The sequence below is a fragment of the Perognathus longimembris genome, chromosome 22 (assembly GCF_023159225.1).
Source record: "Perognathus longimembris pacificus isolate PPM17 chromosome 22, ASM2315922v1, whole genome shotgun sequence".
Taxonomy (NCBI): domain Eukaryota; kingdom Metazoa; phylum Chordata; class Mammalia; order Rodentia; family Heteromyidae; genus Perognathus; species Perognathus longimembris.
In genome coordinates, this window is record NC_063182.1 from 3,455,405 (window position 1) to 3,480,235 (window position 24,831).

The following is a 24,831-nucleotide window of genomic DNA, read 5'->3' on the forward strand; positions in this document are numbered from 1 at the left end:
GGTTCACAGCTACAGTCCTAGCTTTTCAGAGAAGTTTCAAGTTCAAAGCCAGCCCAGACAGAAAAAGCTGTAAGACTCCAACTCCAATTAACCAGCAAAAAGCAGGCCTGAAGGCATGGCTCAAGTGGTTGAACATCATTTGTTAGCATTCAAATCAAGCAAGAGTGAGGCCCTGGGTTTGAGGCCTTGATTGAGTTCAAGCCTAGTGCCAGCAAAAAAACAAAAAATTTAAAACGCAAGGAGGGGTAAATATCCCAAGCTACAAGCAAAGGAAAGATCTAGGGACTAGAAATAAGAGAATCTTATCTGCTTTGCAGTTTTTCTAGTCAGTAGTAACCTGACTTTGAAATCCAAAATTTTCTACTATTTCAGGGACACACATGCTCTGTGCTTGCCAACTTCTGACATATGCCAAGTCTGAAATATGCCAGACTTAATGTTTCCTCTGTATCCCATGAAACTAAAAGTTCTTCATTTCCAAAAAGTCTGTATTTCTCAATGAAGGCACAGTTAAATACCTACTGTGGCCTCACAGGACTGTTATAAAGATAATTTTTTTTAAAAATCAGGATTATGCTAAGTGATCAACTCCGTGTAAAATATTCAATCTAATCTTGTTCTATAATCATTATTAGGTCTTTCACTGTCAACTATGAAAGTAAAAGGTTTCATCTCTAGATTATTAGCCACTGACCAGTGAGGGTGGCAACCAGCCCAGGCAGAAAAATTGAGATTCTATTTCCAATTAACCAGCAAAAAAAAAAAAAAAAAAAAAAAAAGCTGGAGTGGCGGTATGCCATGAGTGATGGAACGACAGGCCCCAGTACCACACATACAAAATCAAAATGGCGCCCATTACACTTCCAACAATTCTATGAGATTAGAAAAGAAAAACCAAACACCTTTACTCATTCAGTTTTTCAAGATGATGCTTCAATAAAACACAATTTTCTTTTTTTTTTTGGCCGGTCCTGGGCCTTGGACTCAGGGCCTGAGCACTGTCCCTGGCTTCTTTTTGCTCAAGGCTAGCACTCTGCCACTTGAGCCACAGCGCCACTTCTGGCCATTTTCTGTATACGTGGTGCTGGGGAATCAAACCTAGGGCTTCAAGTATACGAGGCAAGCGCTCTTGCCACTAGGCCATATCCCCAGCCCCCACAATTTTCTTTTATTGCCAATATCTTCATAGGAAAGGCTGGTTCTTGCTGGGCGTTGGTGGCTCAGGCCTATAGTCCTAGGTACTCAGGAGGCTGAGATCTGAGGTGGTTCAAAGTCAGCCCAAAGGCTGGAAGTGGTGCTGTGGCTCAAGTGGGAGAGCACTAGCCTGAGCGCGCGCGCATGCGCGCGCACACACACACACGCGCGCGCGCACACACACACACACACACACACACACACACACACACACACACACAGGAGCTCAAGGACAGAGCCCAGGCCCAAAGTTCAAGCCCCAGGACCAGCAAAGAAGGAAAGGGAAGGGGAAGGAAGGGGAAAGGGAAGGGGAAGGGGAAGGGGAAGGGGAGGAGAAAGGGAGAAAAATCCATGGCTCTTATCTCCAATAAATGACTCAGAAAAAAAAACGGAAGTGGCACTGTGGCTCAAGTGGTAGAGGGCTAGCCTTAGACAAAAAAAGGGCTGGGACAGGGTAAAGAGCTTGCTTTGCATGCATCAAGCCCTGGGTTCGATTCCTCAGCACCACATAAAAATCCATGAGACTATCTCCAATGAACTACTCAGAAAAAGCCCAAAGTGGCTGGGGGCTGTGGTTCAAGTGGTAGAGTGTTAGCCTTGAGCAAAAGGAAGCCAGGGCCCTGAGTCCAACCAAGCCCCAGGACTGGCAAAACAACAACAACAACAACAACAACAACACCTCAGGGACAGTGCCCAGGCCCTGAGTTCAAGCTCCAGGCCCAGGGTGGGGGATGGGGGTTGGGGGTGGGGTATTCTCTAAAGATCTATGCACCTAATTCTAAGATAAATTTCATTCGCTGTCAATTTAACAAAACAGAAGTAATTTTAAGAATTATAAGCAAGGGGCTGGGGATATGGCCTAGTGGCAAAAGTGCCTGCCTCATATACATGAGGCCCTGGGTTCGATTCCCCAGCACCACATATACAGAAAACGGCCAGAAGTGGCGCTGTGGCTCAAGTGGCAGAGTGCTAGCCTTGAGTAAAAAGAAGCCAGGGACAGTGCTCAGGCCCAGAGTCCAAACCCCAGGACTGGCCAAAAAAAAAAGAATTATAAGCAAAGGTCAAAATGTGCTAGAGAGTTACAAGTGGCAAAAATGAATTACTAATAACATAAAATTTGGCCGTGTCACAGTAGCACACATCTATAATCCTAGCTATTCGGGAGGCTAAGATCTAAGGATCATTTAACACATATATATTAAAACACTTTAAAAGGTACATCTTAAACATACGCGATTTTTATTTTTTAAATGTGACTAAAAAGAAAACAAAGAAAGGTAACTATATGCAGTTCCATCTTCAAAAAATACCACACGTGCCATGCTCATCTTTGCTATTCCTTAAAATACATGAATTGCGAGATTTAATTTCACCTAAGAATAATGTTATTTGATCAGTGTATTTCCATTCAATGTTCACAAATATCATATTTCTGTGTTTACTCAGAAAGCTAAGATTCTGATAATGTCACACAAAAGAAAAGTATATAGGGGGGAAGAAAGCAGAAAATGTGTTATTTCTCTGGTGAACTTTCAAGGCGTCTAATGACCTGATATATGTAACACTGGGTAGAAATAGGAGTTTTCTGGGCTGGGGATATAGCCTAGTGGCAAGAGTGCCTGCCTCAGATACACGAGGCCCTAGGTTCGATTCCCCAGCACCACATATACAGAAAACGGCCAGAAGCGGCGCTGTGGCTCAAGTGGCGGAGTGCTAGCCTTGAGCGGGAAGAAGCCAGGGACAGTGCTCAGGCCCTGAGTCCAAGGCCCAGGACTGGCCAAAAAAAAATAAAAAAAAAAAAATAGGAGTTTTCTATTAAGAAACAGGAAAAATACCCAGATTAGTCAGTTTACTGGAGTGGGCTAAACAAATCCAGTACTTTTTTTTTTTTTTTTACAATAATTTAGTAGTCAGACAAAAACACAAATACAGAGTTTAGGCTGCTTCTGATGAAACAGATTTGGTGTTATGGTATTAAATATCAAGATGGGGCAGGTGCAGGTGGCCCACACCTGTAACTATTATGTACTATGAAAGCTGAGATCTGAGGATCCCTTTGAAGCCAGCCTGGGCATCCATGAGAACCCATGAGATTCTCGTCTCCAATTAACCAGCAAAAAGCTCAAGTGCAGAGGGGCTTCGGTGGGAGATAGAGTGCCAGCCATGAGTGGAAAGACTGAGGGAGAACAGGAGGCCCTGATTTCAAGTTCCAATATGGGGGCTGGGGATATGGCCTAGTGGCAAGAGTGCCTGCCTCATATACATGAGGCCCTGGGTTTGATTCCCCAGCACCACATATACAGAAAGTGGCGCTGTGGCTCAAGTGGCAGAGTGCTAGCCTTGAGCAAAAAGAAGCCAGGGACAGTGCTCAGGCCCTGAGTCCAAGGCCCAGGACTGGCAAAAAAAAAAAAAAAAAAAAAAAAAAAATCAAGTTCCAATATGTACTGGCATGGATTTAAAAAAAAAAAAAGAAAAAGATGAACAGTTAAGGATAAATAGGCAAATGTGTCAAGATGGGGCAGGTACCGGTGGCTCACACCTATAATCCTAGCTACTCAGGAGGCTGAGATCTGAAGATCTGGATCTAGTTTGAAGCTAGAAGGTGCAGGAAAGTCTGTGAGACACTTATCTCCAATTTACCACCAAAAAGTGTTAAGTAGAGCTGTGGTTCAAGTGGGACAGTGCTAGTCTTGAGCAAAAAAGCTCGGAGACAGCACCAGGACCAGCACATCAAAAAAAAAAAAAAAAAGTAGGGGGAAAAAAAGACTAGACTTTGAGCCCAGTGCTGGTGTAATCCTAGCTACTAACGAGGGTGAGATTTGAGGATCAATGTTCACAGCCAGCCAAGGCAGGAAAGTCTGTGAGACTCTTATCCCCAATTAACTACCAAAAAAGCCAAAAGTGAAGCTGTGGTTCAAGGGTTGAGTGCCAGCCTTCAACAAAAACCAAGAGTGCAAGGCCCTAAGTTCAAGCCCCAGTGCCTGCACCAAAAAAAAAAAAAAAAAAGACAACTTTAGAAAAGAATGGTTACAGATTCTACACAACTGCTTAGTGGGAATTAACCAAATGATAATTAATAACTTACAGAATTCTGTACATACTAAAGCATGTTTAGAGCCAAAGGAATGAGAGCATTTATATTTAAAAACTCCTAAGAGGTACTGATAAAGTGTGTTATACAGGAAATCTTAAGTACAAAATAAGTCATACTAATCAGATGGTGAAACTTAAGTATACTTGAGAGTTTTATGCTATGATTTTCCATACTACTTGGATTGTTATGCTTCCGCAATGACTTCCTAATAGGTAATAAGAAACTGATCATTAAAATGCTGTAATAGCAAACACAATTTCCAAATGTATGTCTTAGTAGCCCTCAAGATTTTCAGTGTCAGAAAAATTCGAATATGACTAAGATTCTCAATAGACTGCAAGAAAAATACAAAACCATCTCTGTGTTGACCAAATTATCACTTCTTCTCTCTGTACCCCAAAAGCACTTTAGCTTAATTTAGAACAAAGCTCATGAATGGTTTATGACTCTATATAGAAATAAGCAAATCAGAAATTTTATAAATCTGATGTCTAACATTAACTATATATATTTCCAAACAAAAGAGGCTTTTGTTATAAGGGTCAGAAGTTAATTATATAAATCTTAAATGATTACTCTAGTGTCAGCAAAAGTACATTTGTGCTAGGGGCTGGTGGCTCACGTCTGTAATCCTAGCTACTCTAGAGGCTGAGATCTGAGGATCGCAGTTCAAAACCAGACCAGGCAGAAAAGTCCATGAGACTCTTATGTCAAATGAACCACCCAAAAGCTGGAAATGAAGTTGTGGCTCAGAGTAGAGTGCTGGCCTTGAGCAAAAAAGCTCAGGGACAGCGCCCAGACCTTGAGTTCAAGCTTAGGACCAGCATCAGAAACAAACAAACAAACAACAACAACAAAAAAAACCTACACAGTAAACTTGCAAAGACAAGTTAAGAGGAACAGAGGAGCACTGGTAATAAAGGACAGGGCTTGAGGGATAAAGCTCAGCAGTAATTCCACACAAGTAATATATAAGACAGCAAACAGAGTTTCCAAATGTATGTCTACACAAATTAATACATCCTAGGCCTCAATCAGTAGTCACACTAAATTTTGTTGAACTATCAACTAAAGAAATCTCCAAAACTTTAATGTGAGCTACAAATATGAAGTCTTTTTAAAATTCACCTTCTACTTAATAGCACTACAAGATATCTAATTATAATCTATTATTTTAAAAATAAAATCAAGGGCTAGGAATATGGCCTAGTGGTAGAGTGCTTGCCTCACATACATGAAGCCTTGGGTTCAATTCCTCAGCACCACAGATATAGAAAAGGCCCGAAGTAGTACTGTCGTTCAAGTGGTAGAGTGCTAGCTTTGAGCAAAAAGAAGCCAGGGACAGTGTTTAGGCCCTGAGTCCAAGCCCCAGGACTAGCAAAAAGAAAAAAAAAATTAATAAAATAAAATGAAAAATAAATAAATATCAATTAGGAAGAATTTTCATTAGGAAAAGCTAACCAAAATTGTCCTAAAATGTCTTATCTGCAAAAAGTTCAAATATGAATTTTTTTCTTTTGATAAATTCTCCATTGAAGGTATATTATACATTTGCCAGGGCATTAACATTACAGATTTCAGACACATACTATTTTAAGATCAAAGGGTAAAGACCCTAACCTTTGACCCCAAGCCAAGAAATACTACTAAAAAGCTATTTTAGTTATTGGTTTTAGGAAAAATGCTTACTTAGACTTTTTCTGTTCAAAGAAAAATGTGTGTCTTTCTGAATATGGACCTAACTTTAAGCCTTATGTTAATGTGATTTTTATTTCAGAAGGCAACTAATAAATGTGTGACTGAGTCACAGGGAGGAAAAATATCTCCTGATTCTAATGTTTATCAACAGCCATTAAAAATGTTCATATTCACTACTAGCATGCATAAGGCCCTGGGTTGATCCCTAGCACCACCAAAGAAAAAGAAAAAATGTCCATATTCAAAAACAAGAAAAAATAGATCCATATCGTTTGACCACTAATTTCATTTATGAGGAGTAGACTTAGGAAACAAAGGTAAATACAGAAGATGGAGACACTCACAAAATACATACTCGTTATATTAAAACAGTGTCACTTCTAACAGAGAATGTACAGTTAAGGGAACCACACTTATTATTGGATGTTTATGAAATCCTAGGCATTCAAACTGATAGGTATAAAGCAATGTACAAATATAAAAATGCTTCTGATACAATCTCAGAGAAATCAAGATAGAAAATGTTGTAGTGGGTCTGCTAACAAATACATAAAAGTTCACATACTAAAGAGAAACTAAATAAGTATCCACAAATAATGTGCTTTTCCCTCTATATATTCTTTTTCTGTAAAGCAATAATAAAGGCCCTGTCTCTTAACACTCACATTGGGAATTACCAGCATACAAATCCGGGGGACACCAATACTCACTTTCATCTCACTGTTAGTTAATTAGGGGCTCTCATGAAAGAACAGGAATATGGAAGGAATATGTTTGGGGGCAAAAAAGATTTGCATGCAACCACATCTCCTTAGATATTTGGACCATCTAAACTTATACACAAATAAACTATCAAAACAAAAACTCTGTTGAGCACTAGTGGCTCGTGCTTGTAACCCTAGCTACTAAGAAGGCTGAGATCTGACGATCCCAGTTCGAAGCCAAATGGGTCAGGAAAGTCTGCAGACTTTTTTTATGGTGGGGGGGAGGTGTGTGTGGGGGGGTTATGGGGCTTAAACTCAGGCCTAGACGCTGTCCCTGAGCTCTTCTGCTCAAGATTAGCATTCTACCACTTTGAGCTACAGCACCACTTCTGATTTTCTGGTGGTTAATTGGAGATAAGAGTGTTACAGACTTTTCTGCCCCGACTGGCTTAGAACCACTATCCTTAGATCTCCACCTCCTAGTATTACAGACATGAGTGCCTTGCCCATGAGACTCTTAATGACCAAACACTAGAAGTAGAACTGTGGCTCAAGTGGTACGAGCACTAGCCTTGGGCTTACAAAAGCTCAGAGACAGTGCTCAGGCCCTGAATTCAAGCCCTAGGTTTCTCTCTCTCTCTCGCTCTCTCTCTCACACACACACACACACACACACTTCCTCTTTTTCTTTGTGCTGCTGGGAATCAAACTCAGGGCACTTTGAATGCAGGGCAAGCACTGTATCACTGGCCTGTATTCCCAGCCCAAGCTCTCTAATTGTCAACCAATCTAAATAGACATGAGGATAATCATTCATTTAAATATTTACTATTAGTTAAGTGCCATCTATCTTGTTTGGTGATAGAATTACTTCGAGCATATGACCAAGAAATGGATATTTAAATAATTATAGTATAAAATAATAAATGGGCTAGGGGATCAGGCCTGTAATCCTAGCTACTCAGAAAGCTAAGATCTGAGGATATCGATGTGCAGCCAGCAGTGGCAGAAAAGTCTGAGAGACTGTCTACATCCAATTAACCAGTAAGTTGATGAACTAGAAGCATGGCTCAAGTAGTAGAATATCAGCCAAGGGACAGTGCAAGGCCATGAGTTCAAGCCCTGGTACCGTAACAAATGACTTAAAAAAGACATTAATACGTAAGTTAGGATATTGTGGGAAAATGAGAGAAGACTCTTCCAGCCTTTATTTATTGGGCCAGAAAGAATGAAATCAAACATATTTAAGAGACTGAGTAAGGAGTGAAGAACGAATATGCGCAGAGCACCAGAGGCTCATACCTGTAATTCTAGCTACTCAGGGGACAGATCTGAGGGCTGCACGCAAGGTCAGACCGGGCAGGAAAGTCCTTGACACTCTTACCTCTACTTAACCACCAAGAGGCCAAGGTGGGGCTGCAGAGCACCAGTCTGGAGTGAAAAGAAATTAAGGAGCAGTGCCAAGGCCCTAAGTTCAAGCCCCAGTACTGGCACAAAGAAGAAAAGGCAGCTTTTAACTTAGTAGACTAAAATTTGCCAAAGCAAGTCCTGTTCTATTAAGCAGTGAATGGTGTCCTTAAACAAGTCCCAAGGCATTCACCATACAGGCACACTAATTCTCTGAAGAATTAGTGCACTGGTACACTTTAGAAATTTATCAGTATTTCTAAACCCAAAGAATGTAGCTCCAAAATAATCATTTAATCCTAGTACCTTATTTATCAGGAGATCACTTCCAACAACTGCTGCTAGTGGGATTATTTTTCCTCCCATTTGTACAGCTATAGAGATTACTAGCCAGAGCTTAACTTGATAAGGATTGTCAACCTACAGCAGTGTGTAAATTGTAGAGTTTAACCAAAGTATACTTGCCATGTCCACCTATGAACCAGAAAAGTAATCCTAATCTGTGGGCCCTTTTGCTTCCTTTTCCATAATACTTCAAGCTGGCAACAAATTCAATCTACTGCATTTTTTAAAAGACCGGAATATGGCCAGAATGAACAGAAATGTCCAAGATTATGACACTCACTCTAATTCCTGTTCCTGTTTATGGGACTAGTAGCCTGACAAACGTACTGGCAGTACTAGGGTTTGAACTCAAGGCCTTTTGCTTGGCTTTTTCGTGCACAGCTGGTACTCCTTGAGCCACACATCCACCTTTTGCTGGTGAAATGGTGATAAGTCAGATCTGGCTATCTAGGATTGGCTTCAAACCAAGATCTTCAGATTTCTCCTGAGAAGCTAGGATTACTGGATTATAAGTATGAGCCACTGGTTCCCAGTTTGACTAACGACTTTTAAACGTCAGTGGTGCTTAACATTACTAAGTCAATTACTTCTGCAGTGTTGAATGTATTTTCATGTTAAAAATGTATGGTACAGAGGAATACAAAGCACTTTTAATAGTCTGCATCTTTTAACATCGTGTATTTACAAGGTAGGTAAAAGGCTAATGTAGTTCTTTTTTTTTTAAGAAAGGTTAGACAATCTCTCCAAAACCATACATGGAATCAGAGATAGCTATGGAACTAGAAACGAATGCTCTGATTCACATACACATAGAAATAGATCGATGGCAGACACTTGTTCCCGGCACTCAGGAGGATCAGAATTTGAGGCTAGCTTTGACTACTTATGTAGTTCCAATCCAGTCAAGTCTGCAGACAGATCCTGATCCAGGGGCCAATGGCTCATGCCTATAATCTTATAATCCTAGTTATCCAGGAGGCTGAGATCCAGAGGACTGTGGTTCAAAGCCAGCCCAGGCAAAAAAGTCTGAACGACACCACCTCCAATTAACCAGAAAAGTGCTGGACATGGAGGTATGGCTCAAGATGTAGAGCGCCAGCTAAGCAAACTGAGCAAGTGAGAGGCACCAAGTTCAAACCACAGTTTGGGGGGGGGGAGGGACACACAACTTGATAAGCCAAAAAAGCAGCAGGAAATGGAAATGTTGATTTTATATATGCATATGTGTATGTATGCATAAACACACATATTTTAATTTCCCATTAAAGGGCTGAGGATATAACTCAGTGGTGACATGAACCAGACCCTGGGTTTGAATCCCAGCACCGCTAAAAGCAAAAATATATATCCTCACTAAATACAATATGCTTTGGTAGCAACGCAGGTCTGATACTTTTTTCCCTTAACTTTACAGAAATTTCCTCATTCATCGATCTCCTGCATGTACTTAAAACCTTATCTTTAAAGTGGTTTGTACACTTAAAATGGGCAGTCATTTCTGAGAGAATGAAAGCACATCTCCAAATATCACATCCTTCCTGCATAGTCTAACTCCGGTGTCCAGGATTCTTTGAAAATGGACAAAGATGAAGGTGCCAAACAAGATCAGTTAGTCTAGTCTGTTCATGCAACCTCTAAGGAGCAGAGATGTACACTTTTTAACCAAGACATGGTTTCCCTCCCTTTTACTACACTGCCAACAAAAATGGTGGTAATGGTCTTTTCCTAACTATCTAAAACAGGAAGGAAAAGGGTTGTTGGTTCTAGACTCCTTACTGTCTTTCCTTTTGTAAAGAATACTTGAGGGGCTGGGACTATGGCCTAGTGGCAAGAGTGCTTGCCTCGTATACATGAAGCCCTGGGTTCGATTCCTCAGCACCACATATACAGAAAATGGCCAGAAGGGGCGCTGTGGCTCAACTGTCAGAGTGCTAGCCTTGAGCAAAAAGAAGCCAGGGACAGTGCTCAGGCCCTGAGTCCAAGCCCAGGACTGGCAAAGAAAAAAGAAATGTATGCACTACTTTACATGTGAAACTGTAACCCCTCTGTACATCACTTTGACAATAAAGAAATGAATTTAAAAAAAAACTTTATAAAAAAAAAAAGAATACTTGATACTTTCCATATCTACAATCAGAACAGACACTAATAAATAAGTTCTAATAGCACATGACTTTCGTAACTTCTCTAACGGGAATAATCACACACAAACGGTTGGTTAATATATTACTCCTATTACATGCCTTTGTTTTTACCAGTGACAAGATGTAACATGCATTAAATAAATCCCTAAAAATGGGAAGCTTAACTCTAAGTTAAGCCAAATAAGGAAACCATGTGCTCAGCCATAGTTTGATTCCAACCTAGCCACTGCAACCACGTTATCTGGAAGCCTTTCACAACTGCTCTGAAATGCTATGTTGTACCAACAAGTCAATCTGCCATAAAATTTTTCTTGAATCTGAAATATGAAAAAATGTAATTTACAAACAATCTAATTCAGCATATCAGTTATTACATTTTAGGGTATCTAAACAAAACTAATCTCCCATGACAACATAGCAAGAATGAAAATATACATGAGGTTTGCATTTAGTATTTACTAACATCTCCCTCCAAAACTAATACTTAAATGAGAACTTTTCAAAGCATTTTTTATTTCTTACTTCTTAGAAAGCCACCTACGTTGCTGTACTCTAAGCAATTTCAACTCCCTACTTTTATTCATTACATATACTTGGATGTGCTTAAGAATAAACCCAGGGTCTTTTATATGCTAGGTAAGCACTATACCACTGAGCTACACCCCAGCCCAGGTCTGAAAAAAAAAAAATTTAACTTCAAATGAGTAACAAAAAAATGTTTTAGGGCTGGGAATATGGCCTAGTGGTAAAGTACTCGCCTTGTATACATAAAGCCCTGGGTTCAATTCCTCAGCACCATATATATATAGAAAAGGCCAGAAGTGGCACTGTGACTCAAGTGATAGAGTGCTAGCCTTGAGCAAAAAGAAGCCAGGGACAGCGCTCAGGCCCTGAGTTCAAGCCCCAGGACTGGCAAAAAAAAAAAAAAAAAAAGCAGAAACAATGTTTTAAGGAAGAAGAAGAGAAAAAAGAATGACATGTGCTTTAAGTTGAACATATAACTTAAATAGAGAAAGGAAGTTCAAGTCATCTTTTTTCTTTTTGCTAGTCCTGGGCTTGAACTCGGGGTCTGGGAACTGTCCCTGAACTTTTTACTTCCCCTTCCAGCTTTTTGGTGATTAATAGGAAATAAAGAGTCTCACAAACTTTCCTGCCTGAGCTGGCTTTGTCGTTATCCTCAGATTTCAGACTCCTGAGCAGCTAGGACTACAAGCATGAACCACAAAGGCCCAGCCACGTGATAATTTTTAAGTGTAAGTTTTGCTGGGAGCCAATGGATCTCGCCTGCAATCTTAGCTATGTGGGAGGCTAAGACCTGCTGGAAGGAAGATCAGGTAGAAAAGTATGAGTCTCTATCTCCAATTAAACCAGCAAAAAGCTTGCTGGAGGTATGGATCAATCAAGTAGCAAGCCCATTAAGCACAAAGTTTCTGAGTACCTAGTACCACAGAAGAGAGGAGAAGAAGGGAGAAGTGAAGAGAGGGAAAAAGGGAGGGGAGGGGAGAACAGAAGAGAAGAGGAGAGGAGAAGCGAAGGCAAACCTGATGCTGGTGGCTCACACCTGTATTCCTAGCTACTCAGGAAGCTGACATCTGAGGATCACGGTTTGAAGCCAGCCTGGACAGGAAAGTCCATGAGACTCTTACCTCCAATTACCCATCAAACAGCACCCAAGTGGAGCTGTGTCAAGGCTAGAGCACAAAAGTACAGGGACACCAACAAGGCCCTGAGTTCAAGCCCCAGCACTGGCACCAAAAAAAGAAAAGAAATGAGAAAGTAATTTTTATTCATGAAAATTACAAAATAACACTTACTAATTCAGCCAAAAAACTTAGTGAAGATGATAATCTAAATTATCAAACTAAATTATACACTGAATCCCTTAAAAGGACATCTACTAATGAACATAATCAGAGCTTACATGGAAGATTTAAAAATAAAAAAGTATATGTACATATAGTGTATGAAATGTGCATATATAAAGTATTATATATACACATATATTTATAAATAGTGGTAAAGCACTTGCCTAGCATGCAAAATGTCCTAAGTTCTTTCCCCAGCACCACAAGAAAGGGAAAAGGAAGGCAACAGAAAGTGTTCAAAATAGATTTTTTTTAAATGCAATAACATATATAACTAATAAGGTAACTAATTTTTAAAATATACAGGTATACTTCTTTATTCTGCCTTTTCTACACATGGTCAATTTCACTAACTCTATCTCTCTTTCTAAGTTGTAGACCACAACTTATTTGGTGTCTCAAAACTTTTTATTATAGAAAAAATAAGATAAGCATTCAAGAGACCCATATTCTTTTTTTTTTCCCTAAGTCGGTCATGGGGCTTGAACTCTGGGCCTGGGCACTGACTGTCCCTGAGTTCTTCAGCTCAAGGCTTTACCACTTTGAGCCACAGCACCACTTCCAGTTTTCTGGTGGTTACTTGGAGATAAGAGTCTCACCGAGTTTTTCTACCTGAGCTGGCTGTGAACCGTGATCCTCAGACCTCAACCTCCTGAGTAGCTAGGATTACAGGTGTGGGCCACCGGCGCCCAGCAGAGGCCTATATTCTTGTACAGAGCTTCCAAGCGTCTAAGAGTCGTTTTCACCCTGAGTGGATCAGGTCTGAATGTCAGATACCCTTATTGTACATTTACTCATTTATTCCTATGTTCTATTCATGGCACTTCTCATCCTCAGGATACAAATACCACTTGAGAGGATACCATTCTTCCGAGGCCCATGCTGCCTTCACAAAAACGAGCAACACTGGACTAGATGACTCTCTTCCTAGATGTTACCTACCTTCCCATCACAAGAAACCAAAGGGGGGGAGAGAGAGAGAGAGAGAGAGAGAGAGAGAGAGAGAGAGAGAGAGAGAGAGAGAGAGAGAGAGAGAGAGAAAGTTAACTAGCTTTGCTATCAAGAACACAGTATAATAGCTCAACAGACAAGTCCTAGTCGCTTGCCACTGTCCCCCAGCAGCCCCAACTTGATACCTCCCCGCCTCCCAAAGCTGCTTCAATGCTTCGAACCCCTCCATTGCTCCTCTCGCACAACCTGGTCTAACCTGATGGAATGCATCAAAACCTTCCCTTTTTACTCAGGCAGAAAACCCTTAACTTTAATAAGAGGTTCCACGAGAGGCAGAAATGAAGGGGCAGGAAATGATCCTTTCCCTTCCATTGCCCGCACCGTGCCTCCCCCAGGAGGCTGTTCCCAGGGTCTGGGTCTACCCTGAAGTTGCCCCCTCCACCCCCAAACAAATACTCCCCACAAAACCTCACTTCCTCACATAGTCAGCAAACAAGAAGAAAGAGGCAGCAGTACCTCTCCCACCCCTTCCGAGCCTGGGGTACCGTTTCCACGCACTGCCCTAACATCACCCACCCCCCCCCCAAAGGTGTCCGAGACGTGCGGACCTCTCTCTGGGTGCTCTCGGCCCCCTCAACCATCGTCCTGCACCCCCCACGCCCCCCCCATTTATCTTCAGCTGTCCTCTCACCTTCTGCAAGACCCCGACTCACCCACAGCCCCCGGGGGCGGCGGGCGTACCCCTCAAACCTGAGCGCTCACCTCCCCCTGGCCACCAGCACCACCTCCCCGCGGGGGGGGAGTATCCGAGATCCCGGGGTTCCCCCCACCAACACCCCGGGAAGCACCTCCCGGGGACCCGCGCACCTTCCGATCCGGGGTGAGGGGGGGTGTCCTCGGGGGACCCCGATATTCCCCCCTCCTCCCTCCACTCCAGCACGGGATGGAAGCCGTGTGTCCGTCCTCCCCCCCCCCCCCCGACGGCGCCGTTTAAAACTCCCCGGGCGTCCGCGCGTCCGCGCTCCGGGGCGCCCGGGCACCGCTCCGCTCCTCAGGGCGCCGCCGCGGCCCGGGCCCTCCCTCCTCCCCCCTCCCTCCCTCCCTCCCTCCCCGGCCCACGGCGGGGCGGGCACCCCGGGACCTCCCGCCGCCGCCGCCGCCGCCGCCGCCCCTCCCCCACGGGCCCGCGACCCCAACGCCCACGTTCGCGGCGCCGCCCGGGCCCGGCCCCCCCTCCGTCCCCCCCCCCGCCCCGCCGGGCGTCCCGGGCGGGCCCCGGGCGGGCGCGGCCGCGCTCACTCACATCGGCTCCAGCAACTTGGCCAGCCAGGACTTGAGGGCATCCACATCCTCTATGAGCATGGTGCGGGGAAGGCGGGCTCGGCCGCCGCTCCGCCGCGGGCCCGCCGCCCTCGCCGCCCTCGCCGCCGCCGCCGCCGCCGCCGCCGTGCGCCGCCGCCCGCCCGCGCCCTCGCCGCCGCCGCCGCCGCCGCCGCCGCTCGCTCCCCTCACGGCTCCCGGCGCCCGGGCCCACCACCCGGCATCCTGCGAGACTTGAACCTACTCCCCGGGCCGGGGCCTAACAGGAACTAACCCGGGAGCCCTCACTCAACCTAGCCCACGGGCTACGGGGTGGGCGGGAGGTGGCGCCGAGCGGCGGGCGCGGCGGCCAATCGGGGCGAGAGGGCCGTGCGCGCACAGCCAATGGCGACGCTCGCTCGCCCCGCCGGCCGGGCCGTGCCCCGGGAGGGAGGCGGGACCTTAGCAAGGTAGGTGGAGAGCTGGAGTGAACTCCTGGTGCAAGATGGTATCTGGGAAGGGAAGGTGCGGAGCCTCTTAAAGGGGCCGCGGCGGCGCCTCGCCGGGACCACGCCGTCGGCCGGCCGGGGGTGTCTGTCTGTCTGTGGGGGGGGGGGGGGCGGAGAACCCGGCGAGCCCCTCTCCCGGGTTCCTTCCTCCGGGGTTTTCCCGGAAACCGCGCTCGCGCGTCCCCAAGTGACTCAGCTGTAGTCGGGTCTGCAGCACAACGTGCCTTACTTAGCTCCGCGCTCGCCACATTGCAAAGTGTGCAACACACACACACACACACCCCTTTGCACGCTCGTCGGCGCGGCCCCCGCCGGAGGTTGTGTGTTGGTTTGGGGGTGGGGGTGGGGGTGAGCACCGAATGCTGCTGACAGCCCTGCCCTGAGGAAGGATGCTAACATTTCTTTAAACGTGGCTGCACGGGGCCGGGGGGGGGGGCGGGTAGGGGGGAGGCCGAGGCCGTGTCAGCCCTCCCTCCCAGTCGTACTCATAAATGCCATCCCCAGAAAGAAAACGAATGCATCTTAAAAAAAACAAACAAACACGAACTCTTCGTTGCATATCTACATTTCAGTGTTGTTGTTGTTGTTGTTTGGTTTTGTTTTATCCAGCTTGGTTTGGGCAGGGAGAATGTGGATCCAAAGGATTTAAAAATAATAATAATAATAATAAATAATAATAATGGTAAGGAAAAGTTAGGAACGACCAAAATAGGCTAAACTTGGGTTTGCGCTAGGTGAGGCGTTCCTTCTGGGTGTTCTTGTGAAAGTTGCCTTGGCTTTGTGGCTGGTGTTAGGATGTTTTATTCAGTAACAAATGCCGAGCTCTTTTAAGTATCCCCCCACCCCCCAGGTGCTAGGAGTTCACTCTCCACTTAGGGAATTGAACATTGAATTATGCAGCCTAGCAATAACAATATGAAAACCGCTTTGAAGAACACACACGTAAAAGAAGGAGATCAACCCAAGACGAAGCAGGTGCACACTAACTGGAGAGGGGAGAGACAAGGGTTTCCCCCCCGCAAACAGCCAGATAGGGAGGGTTTGGGGTTTTAAGGGCTTTGAAGTCTTTGTAGCAACTACTGGGCATGCAAAGCTTTGCCATGAAACTGACCATGAACTGCAGCAGGCAAACACGGACACTTGTCGGTGTCTGTATCCAAGTAACACTCATGTGGAAATTTTATACTATATGACATTTGCAACTGTACGTAATTTGTCACATCCTGAAGTATTTTCTTTTCCCCCAACTACTTAAAAACATAAACGACATTGTAACCTCGCCCAGTTGTACGCAAGCAGGTGCCATCAGGGTTTGGTTTGCTGACTGCCGTTTGAGGACCTTTTTTTTCATACAGTAATAAAAAAGAAATGCATTTATAAATCATCTATGCCCCACCCTCACCAGCACCCCTCCCACAGTCTCCGCACAAAGCCCAGGGAAATGAATGGCTTTGCCCAGGTCCACGCGCAAAGCCCAGGGAAATGAAATGGCTTTGCCCAGGTCCACGCGCTGCAGGTGGAGCAAAAGGCGCATCCACTTCTGACAGCTCGGCCAGAACTTCCTCACACCCAACTGTGGCCTCTTCTTTCCCCTCCCCTCCTCTCTCCTTCCTTCACGCTAATCCCCATTTTCCTTTCACTCCTCTCCACAAAGGACATGAAGTATTACCCACCAAATGATATATATTTAAAGAGTGAGGTTAATCGATATCAGAAATAAAACAGAACCTGGCACCAACAGCTCATTTCCTGTAATCCTAACTATTCAAGAGGCTGAGATCTGAGGATTGAGGTTCAAAGGCAGCTTAAGTCCCTCAGACTCTCTTACCTTCAATTAACCTCCAAAATGCTGGAAGAGAAGCTGTGGCTCAAGTGGTAGAGCACCAGCCTTGAGCACTGAGTTCAAGCGCCAATAACAGCACACACACACACACACACACACACCACAGAGAGCGAGAAGAAATACAACAGGAATTGCCTTTTACCACTGTCAAACACTCTTTTAGGAAAACGTGCTTTTAAAATACTATTATGCATTTCATAGAGGTGATGAGAGAGCAACCTCCTGATGACCAGGTTATCATTTAACCATGCACATTATAGAACATCTGAGAAAGAACAACCCTGCTGATAGCAATGAAATTTGGGGGTGGAGATTGTGACTATTTCCCACTTTTTCTATGGCAAATTTATTGAATTCTGTGAATTGAGTGCATTAAGTAGACACATGGACACATAAATGTAGATAGGGGCTAGGAATGTGGCTCAGTGGTACAGTGCTTGTCTAGCATGCATGAGGCCCTGCGTTCGATTCCTTAGTACCACATAAACAAAAAACTAAAAAAAACCATAGGTATCAGGACTAGTGCTTACATGCAGATATTGAGTGGCAATCTGTATCTTAATTAACATCTATGAAAAAGTTGTTTTGTGCAAGCCTGTGGCTTATGCTTGTAATCCTGGCTACTAGGGGTGCTGAGACCAGAGGATGTTGTTCAAGGCCGACCAGGACAGAAAACTTCACAAGGCCTTATCTCAAAACTAATCGGAAGAGGGCTGGGGATATGGCCTAGTGGCAAGAGTGCTTGCCTCATATATATGAGGCCCTGGGTTCAATTCCCCAGCACCGCATATACAGAAAATGGCCAGAAGTAGCACTGTGGCTCAAGTGGCAGAGTGCTAGCCTTGAGCAAAAAGAATCCAGGGACAGTGCTCAGGCCTGAGTTCAAGCCCCAGGACTTGCCAAAAAAAAAAAAAAAAAAAAACTAATTGGAAGAGCAGGGCTAGAGGCAGCATTCAAAGTACCCAGCACCAGTGGCTCATGCCTGTAATCCTTGTTAGGTCCTCTCCCTGAGGGCTCCAGGTAGATGCCCCCACCTCATTAAGTCTCCACCCAGTTACCTGGGTAACCTGCAGACCTGGAGGCAGTTACCTCCCCTTTCCCTGAGGTCACATCCTAATCCACCTGGCCACACCCCTTGCCCCTGCCCTAGATATAAGGCTGGGCTGGGTGGGGGGTCGGGCGCTCTCTCTCTCTCCCCCTTCTCTCCGGCCATGGATCATCTTGGCCACAGGCCAGCAGTTTGGTAATAAACTTTCTCTCCTGCCTGAATACCATGTGGCGTTCTCCTTTACCGGCTACCTACTTTAAAAACCTAACAATCCTAGCTGCTCAAGATGCGAGATCTGAGGATCGAGGCTCAAAGCTAGCCCAGGCAGAAAAAAGTCCATGAGACCCTTATCTCCCATTGACCATCCCAAAAGCTGGAGGTAGAGCTGTGACTCAAGTGGTAGAGTGGTAGCTTTGAGAACTAAAGTTCAGAGACAGCACCCAAGCCCTAGGATGGGCACAAAAATAAATAACCAGTTATTTTTTTTAGAAATAGAAGTGGGATACAAAAAAAGACCCGCTCCACGCTTGGCAGGCATTTTCTACATAGAATTAACCCACTTGTAGTCTCTGACTGGATGAGGCACTGTCGTCAGCCATGCGGTCATTGAATTACCCAGATTGCAGTGGATACATATGTACGTCAATACCACATACACACTGAGGCTGATCACACGCCAGACTGTCCCTGAGGCAGAGGTAACATTTGAAGAAAACTGTGAAGTTATCTCTATGCACTGAGCTTTGGGGCAGCAGGCTGGGCCTCTTAGCATTCCCACCCTAGTAGTGTGATGGGCATTGGGAATAATCAGAGCACATACTCTAGACCCACCTTCTGCAACTATATTTCAGTGCACCGTTCACTCTCTCCCTCTCACAGTTCCCTGGTATAATGGAAAGAAAACTTCATCCAGAAAAGTCTTGGGAATGAGTGGAAGGATCCAGCCTGGACTATGCTTGTTAGACTCCAGAGCTCGCCACCCATGACAGCCACCAAATCACCTTATTAGCAAATGTTAAAATATAAACTCCACGGTTCCTTCAAAATTCATTGATTGAATATGAACGGAGCCCATAGTCACTGTTCTTGGGTAGCAGTGAGAAAGACTAATTTTAAATAATATCTCTTTCCTTAGTTAAGGTGAATACTTAACCAAGATTGATTTAGAGTTCTTTGTTTTCTTTTTATTTTCAGGGGGAAAAGCTGCCAGTTTATACAAGAAAAAAAAAAGATTATTAATAAGGGTCACTAAAAAGAGAATGACTACAAGAATAGCAGCATTTAAATCATCCTCATTCAAGCCAAATTTCCTTTCTTGGCTTGAGAGTAGCAGGGCTTCAACCAGAGCTACCAACATTAAGCTTTCATACAAGTGTTGACAGAGGTGGAGAAGCCCTCCAGAACGAGAGTAGATCATGCCAGCAAAGCATCTTGTCCCCTACTCAGTTGTACAATAAATAAGAGAGGTTGAGAGTCACTTTTCTTTTTTCCTATGAAATTGACAAACACAACAGTGCCTCCCCTTACCTGCAATTAAACTAAGCTTTGATAGAATTCCAAGCTACAAAGCTCATGTTTACAGACTCTCTCCTGTCTGCACATTCACAGATGATTATCAAATTAAACAGCACTCCCATCAAAATGTCAGAGTCTTCTGAGTCTGTGTCATTTGGGGCAGCTCATCTGGCTAAGAAATGTGTCACTTTAATAAGAGCCCATGGAATCTTTGCTCTGCAAAGACAAGGTGATTTGACAGAGAAATGATGAGTTAAACTTGGGGAAAAAAAATACATTCATTCTGCAAGTGCTCTTTGTTTTCCTGGGAGAATTGTAATATAAAAGATTGTTTACATTTTTTCTTGTGTATGTAAATGTTTTAATAAATATTTATATATGTAAATGATTTAACAAATATTTATAATATTGAAATACTGAAAGTGTACATATATACAGGTATATGACAATATTGGATGCTAGTGTATATGCAGAAAAATCAGATCATTCATAGATTACTATGAACATAACGTAAAATGGTGCAACCTCTCTGAAGAACAGTTTGGCTTCTTACAAAACTAAACCTGCAATTACCATATGACCCATAAATTGCACTCCTGGGCATTTATCCCAGAGTACTGAAACCTTATGTTCATAGACAAATCCTGTACACAAATGCCTATACCAGCTTTATTTGTAGTAGCCAAAAAAATGGAATCAGTCCAGATTTAACAGGTGAATGGCAAAACAAACGTGATACATATACACATGGAATATTACTCAGCTACAAAAGAAATAAACTATTGATATATGTAACCCCTTGAATGAATTACACTGAGGCCACATACATAGCAACTTAGATCTGTTGCCAGTGGAGAGGTTAGATGTGGTTTGTAACAAAGTCAGTATTTGGGCTATAATACCAGTGTTTTTCAAAATGCTGTTGTTAGTGGAAATTGGAGTAAGTTTACAGATGTATTCTTTGTCATATTATGGCTTTTGTGCAGGTCCTGGGGCTCAAACTCAGGGCCTGAGAACTGTCCCTGAATTTCTATAGCTCAAGGCTACTGAACTACCTGTTGAGCCACTAGCTTTGAACCATGATCCTCAGATCTCAGCCTCCTGAGTAGCTGGAATAACAGATATGAGTCACCAGTGCCGGCTCTGTATTATTTCTTAGTGTGACATACAACTGTACAATGATGTCAATTTTTTAAAAAAGCTATTTGAAGCCAGGCAGTGGTGACTCACACCTATAATCCTAGCTGCTCAGGAGGCTGAGATCTGAGGATCGCAGTTTGAAGCCAAGCCAGGGCAGGACAGTCTGTGAGACTCTTATTTCCAATTAAATCACAGAAAAATCCAGAAGTGGCACTCTGGCTCAAGTAGTAGAGTACTAGTCTTGAGCAAAAGTAGCTTAGGGACAGCACCAATGACCAGAGTACAAGCCTCAAGATAGGGGGGAAAAAAGCTGTTTGAACCAGGTGCCCAAGTGGCTCACACCTGTAATCTGAGCTACGCAGGAGGCCGAGATCTGAGAATTGTGATTCAGAGACATGTGTGGCAGGAAAGTTCATGAGACTCTTACCTCCAGTTACACACACACACACACACACACACACACACACACACACACAGCCAGAGCCAGAAGTGGAGCTGTGGCTCATAGAGCACTAGCCTTGAGCACAAAAGCTCAGGGACAGTGCCTAGGCCCTGAGTTCAAGCCCCAGGACCAGCACCAATAAATAAATAAATAAATATAGCAGCTTCCCTGTGTATAGTTACGAGGAGTCTGGGACCTCTTCTCCATGCGCGTTATGGGTTCCAACTGGACCACTGTGGGTGCTGAGGCCTGATATCTCTGCAGACTAGAATAATATTAGGAGTAGAATAATATTAGTAGAATAATATTATTCTACTTCAATAATGATATCTTTGAGGGAGCTCAAAAGAGCAACAAGAGTAGGCTGAGCAGTTCTCTCTGGTTATCTTTCTCAGGTTGGACGGGAGCTGCCTTTTCTTCTTTGGATCAAATCAATCCTTTGGGCTTCAGACATAGCATCTAATAATAAGTCACCCTTCTTGGGCACCAGGCTCTCCGCCATGTGTCTTTGCATGGATCAGTCTCTCTAGGTTCATGCGCTCAGACTTTATCTCAAGAACTATTGGTTGAAAAGCTATCATAAGCAAAGCCCTGTGATAGACCTGGGGGACACAACCATGAAGGAATTAGGAATTCTCTTTTAGCATGAAGAGAATGATGACAAGCTGCTATACAATATATTGTTGTATAATGACAAGACAAAGACAAAGTGGAAGAAAGAAAGCGAGAGCGAAGTTAAAAAGACTCATCAGTGCTCTGGAGTTGGCAAGAGTGGCTCTGTGTGTTTGAGAGAAAAGCTTTCCAGGAAACGCTGAAGCCCTGTGGCAGGAGCTGGCTTGGTAAGCTTGAGGAAAGGCAGGAGGCCCAGGGGTTCAGTCACTGTGAGCCAGGAGGGAAATGGTAATAGGTGAAATGATCAAAGGCCACATCATGAAGGGCTTTCTTGCCTTAAATAAGAATGCTACTTTATTCTGTTATTCGGATTTTATTTAAAAAAAGATTTTATTTGAAGTGTGTGTGTGTGTGTGTGTGTGTGTGTGTGCCGGTCTTTTCACTCAAGGTTGGCACTCTACCACTCAATCCACAGCTCCACTTCTACATTTCTTTTTGTGTGTGTGTGCTGATCCTGGGGCTTGAACTCAGGGTCTGAGCTTTGTCCCTGAGCTTATTTTGCTCAAGACTACTACTTTGGGGCTGGGAATATGGCCGAGTGGCAAGAGTGCTTGCCTCGTATACATGAAGCCCTGGGTTCGATTCCTCAGCACCACATATATAGAAAAAGCCGGAAGTGGCGCTGTGGCTCAAGTGTTAGAGTGCTAGCCTTGAGCAAAAAGAAGCCAGGGACAGTGCTCAGGCCCTGAGTTCAAGCCCCAGGACTGGCAAAAAAAAAACAAACCAAAAACCCAAAAACAGAAAAAAAAAAAAAACCCAACTCAAAAGAAAAGACTACCCCTTTACCACTTGAGCCCCAGCCCCATTTCTGGCTCTTTATTAGATCTCAGCTTCCTGAGTAGCTAGGATGAAGTGTGAGCCACTGGTGCCAGCCCACTTCCAGCTTTCTTGCCGTTTTGAGATAAGAGTCACTCAGATTTGTCTGCCAGTGCTGGCTTTGAACCAAAACCCTCAGCTCTCAGCTGCCCGAGTAGCTGAGACTACAGGTGTGAGCCACCAGCACCTGGCTCTGGCAAGCTTCTGATGGGTAACACTGTCTTCTTCTTCAGACTTGGTCTGTGTCTGAGTGCTGTCTTATGAAAGCCGCTAAGCCCGTCAAGCCCCCACTCCACTGAAACTTGGGAAGACAGTACATAATTTATTGGGTTTTTTGTTTTGCTTTATAATTTCTAAAATTTTATTGTAAAGATGAAGTACAGAGGGTTACAGTTGTATACGTCAGGCAATGAATACACTTCCTTTTGAACAGTGCTACGCCTCCCATAATTTATTGTTTTAAGCCACTAAGTTTTATGGTAATATTATAGGTAGCAATAGATAACTTCCATTGCTATTTTTGAGACAGGGGTTTTACTGTCTAGGGCTCAAACCCAGGTTTGTTTCGTTTTCCCTCTTCCTCTCCAGTGCAGGGATTATGGGCATGAGCCACCATCCCTGGCTTACAAGCAGGTGATTCAGATGTCACACTGCACATATGAACTCATGACAAAGCCTTCAGAGCTGTGTGGAATGCTGGCCCAATAGCAGGCTGCAGCGTATAGATCGCGGGTCTGGAGGCGCAGAGACTCAGTGAGTGATTGCTAATTCCTGAGAAATGGAACTCTTCCCACTTCAGAAGAAATGTAGGCAGCGGAAAGTTTCCAAAAATTTTACCCCTCATAAGATTAGACTTCTCTTTAATTTATTTACCAATCTGGCTTCCAGAAAGTCTCCATTTTCTTACTGGCTTGCCCGTGTACTGTTTCTTGAGCACTTGCTGCGAGCCGGGCCCTGGCTTGGGATAGCTCATTTTATCCTCCCAGTAAGCTGAAGAGGTAGGTAGGTGTTTCTGTGTTCTGCCGTTTGCACGCCAGGACGCTGAGGTCGTGAGGGTGGAGGGAGCTTGTCACAGAGATAGAATGGGATGGAGCCTTCCGTCAGACTCTGGCATCTGGCTGCCACGCGTGTGGACGTGACCCATGACTGTTCCTGCTGCCTCCTCCCTCTGTTGATTCATGAACTTGGCCAGAAGCTGCACACGGACAGGCTCCAAGATCAGCTAAGCTTTTACATCCTAGATGGAATTTTCTTTCTTCTCCCTATACTTATGTTCTTTTGCTTCGATCATTTACCAAAAAAGAACACCCCCCCCAAATGTTTATTATTCAGGAAGTGTAAATATAAAGGGAGGACATAGATGTAAAAGAGGGCGATTATCAAGCCAGTGCCCATGGCTCACCCCTGTAATCATAGTGACTCAAGAGGCTGAGATCTGGGGATCTTGGTTTGAAGTAAGCCTGGGCAGAAAAGCCAGTGAGAGTCCTTAACCACCAGAAAGCCTGAAGTAGAGCTGCACTTCAGGTGGTAGAGTATCAGCTTTGATAGACGTTAAAGAATAGCTTCCAGGCATTGAGTTCAAGCCCCAGGACTGGCACATGCGCGCACGCGTGCGCGCGCACACACACACACACATACACACACAAATACACCCTTTATTTAATAAACAAGATGTCTAGTAGGGAAGAGAAATAATCACTGAGGGTCATTTGCTTAAGGAACACTTCCAAAGAAATAGCCACTGGAAAGAATCTTGTTATCTAAAAACAGAGAAGTTATGTAACTGAATGAAAAACAAGTACAAAAGGATTCAAAGACAAGCTTAAATTAATTATAAGCTTCAGGATCTACATTTGGCAATGTTGACAATTTACCAAATTGAGTAGAGTGACCAGTGGGGCAAGTTTGTAAAGAATAACCAGGGAGGAATTGAGTTCTGCTATGGAGTTTTGAAGAATGAGTGTGATATGTTTTGGCACTCAGAAAAAGCATACCACACAATTATATGGTGCTAACCAGCTTGATGGAGCAAATGAAGAGATTCTTATGGGCACAGGTAAGCTTTTGTCCACTTTAATCACACTAATTTTTCTTAAAATAATGTTAAAGGTTTTAAAGTACATAGAATATGCCAGGCATACATAT

The 24,831-nt window shown here is 44.1% G+C and overlaps 1 protein-coding gene across 5 annotated transcripts in view; it reads right to left on the bottom strand.

The window, feature by feature from the left end:
* Positions 1–15,018, bottom strand: part of Rbm27 (RNA binding motif protein 27) — a 65,635-nt gene extending 50,617 nt beyond the window's left edge. For 4 of the 5 annotated variants that reach the window (XM_048331552.1, XM_048331554.1, XM_048331553.1 and 1 more), the window contains exons 1-2: positions 14,890–15,017; positions 14,706–14,822 (exon numbers count right to left, since the gene is read on the bottom strand). In XM_048331552.1, the coding sequence (XP_048187509.1) occupies positions 14,706–14,764 (59 nt within the window). In that variant the 5' untranslated portion in view covers positions 14,765–14,822; positions 14,890–15,017. Of the gene's footprint in view, positions 1–14,705; positions 14,823–14,889 lie in introns of all 5 variants that reach the window. The other variant, XM_048331555.1, reaches the window with a different exon arrangement.
* Between the last annotated feature and the right edge of the window lie 9,813 nt (positions 15,019–24,831).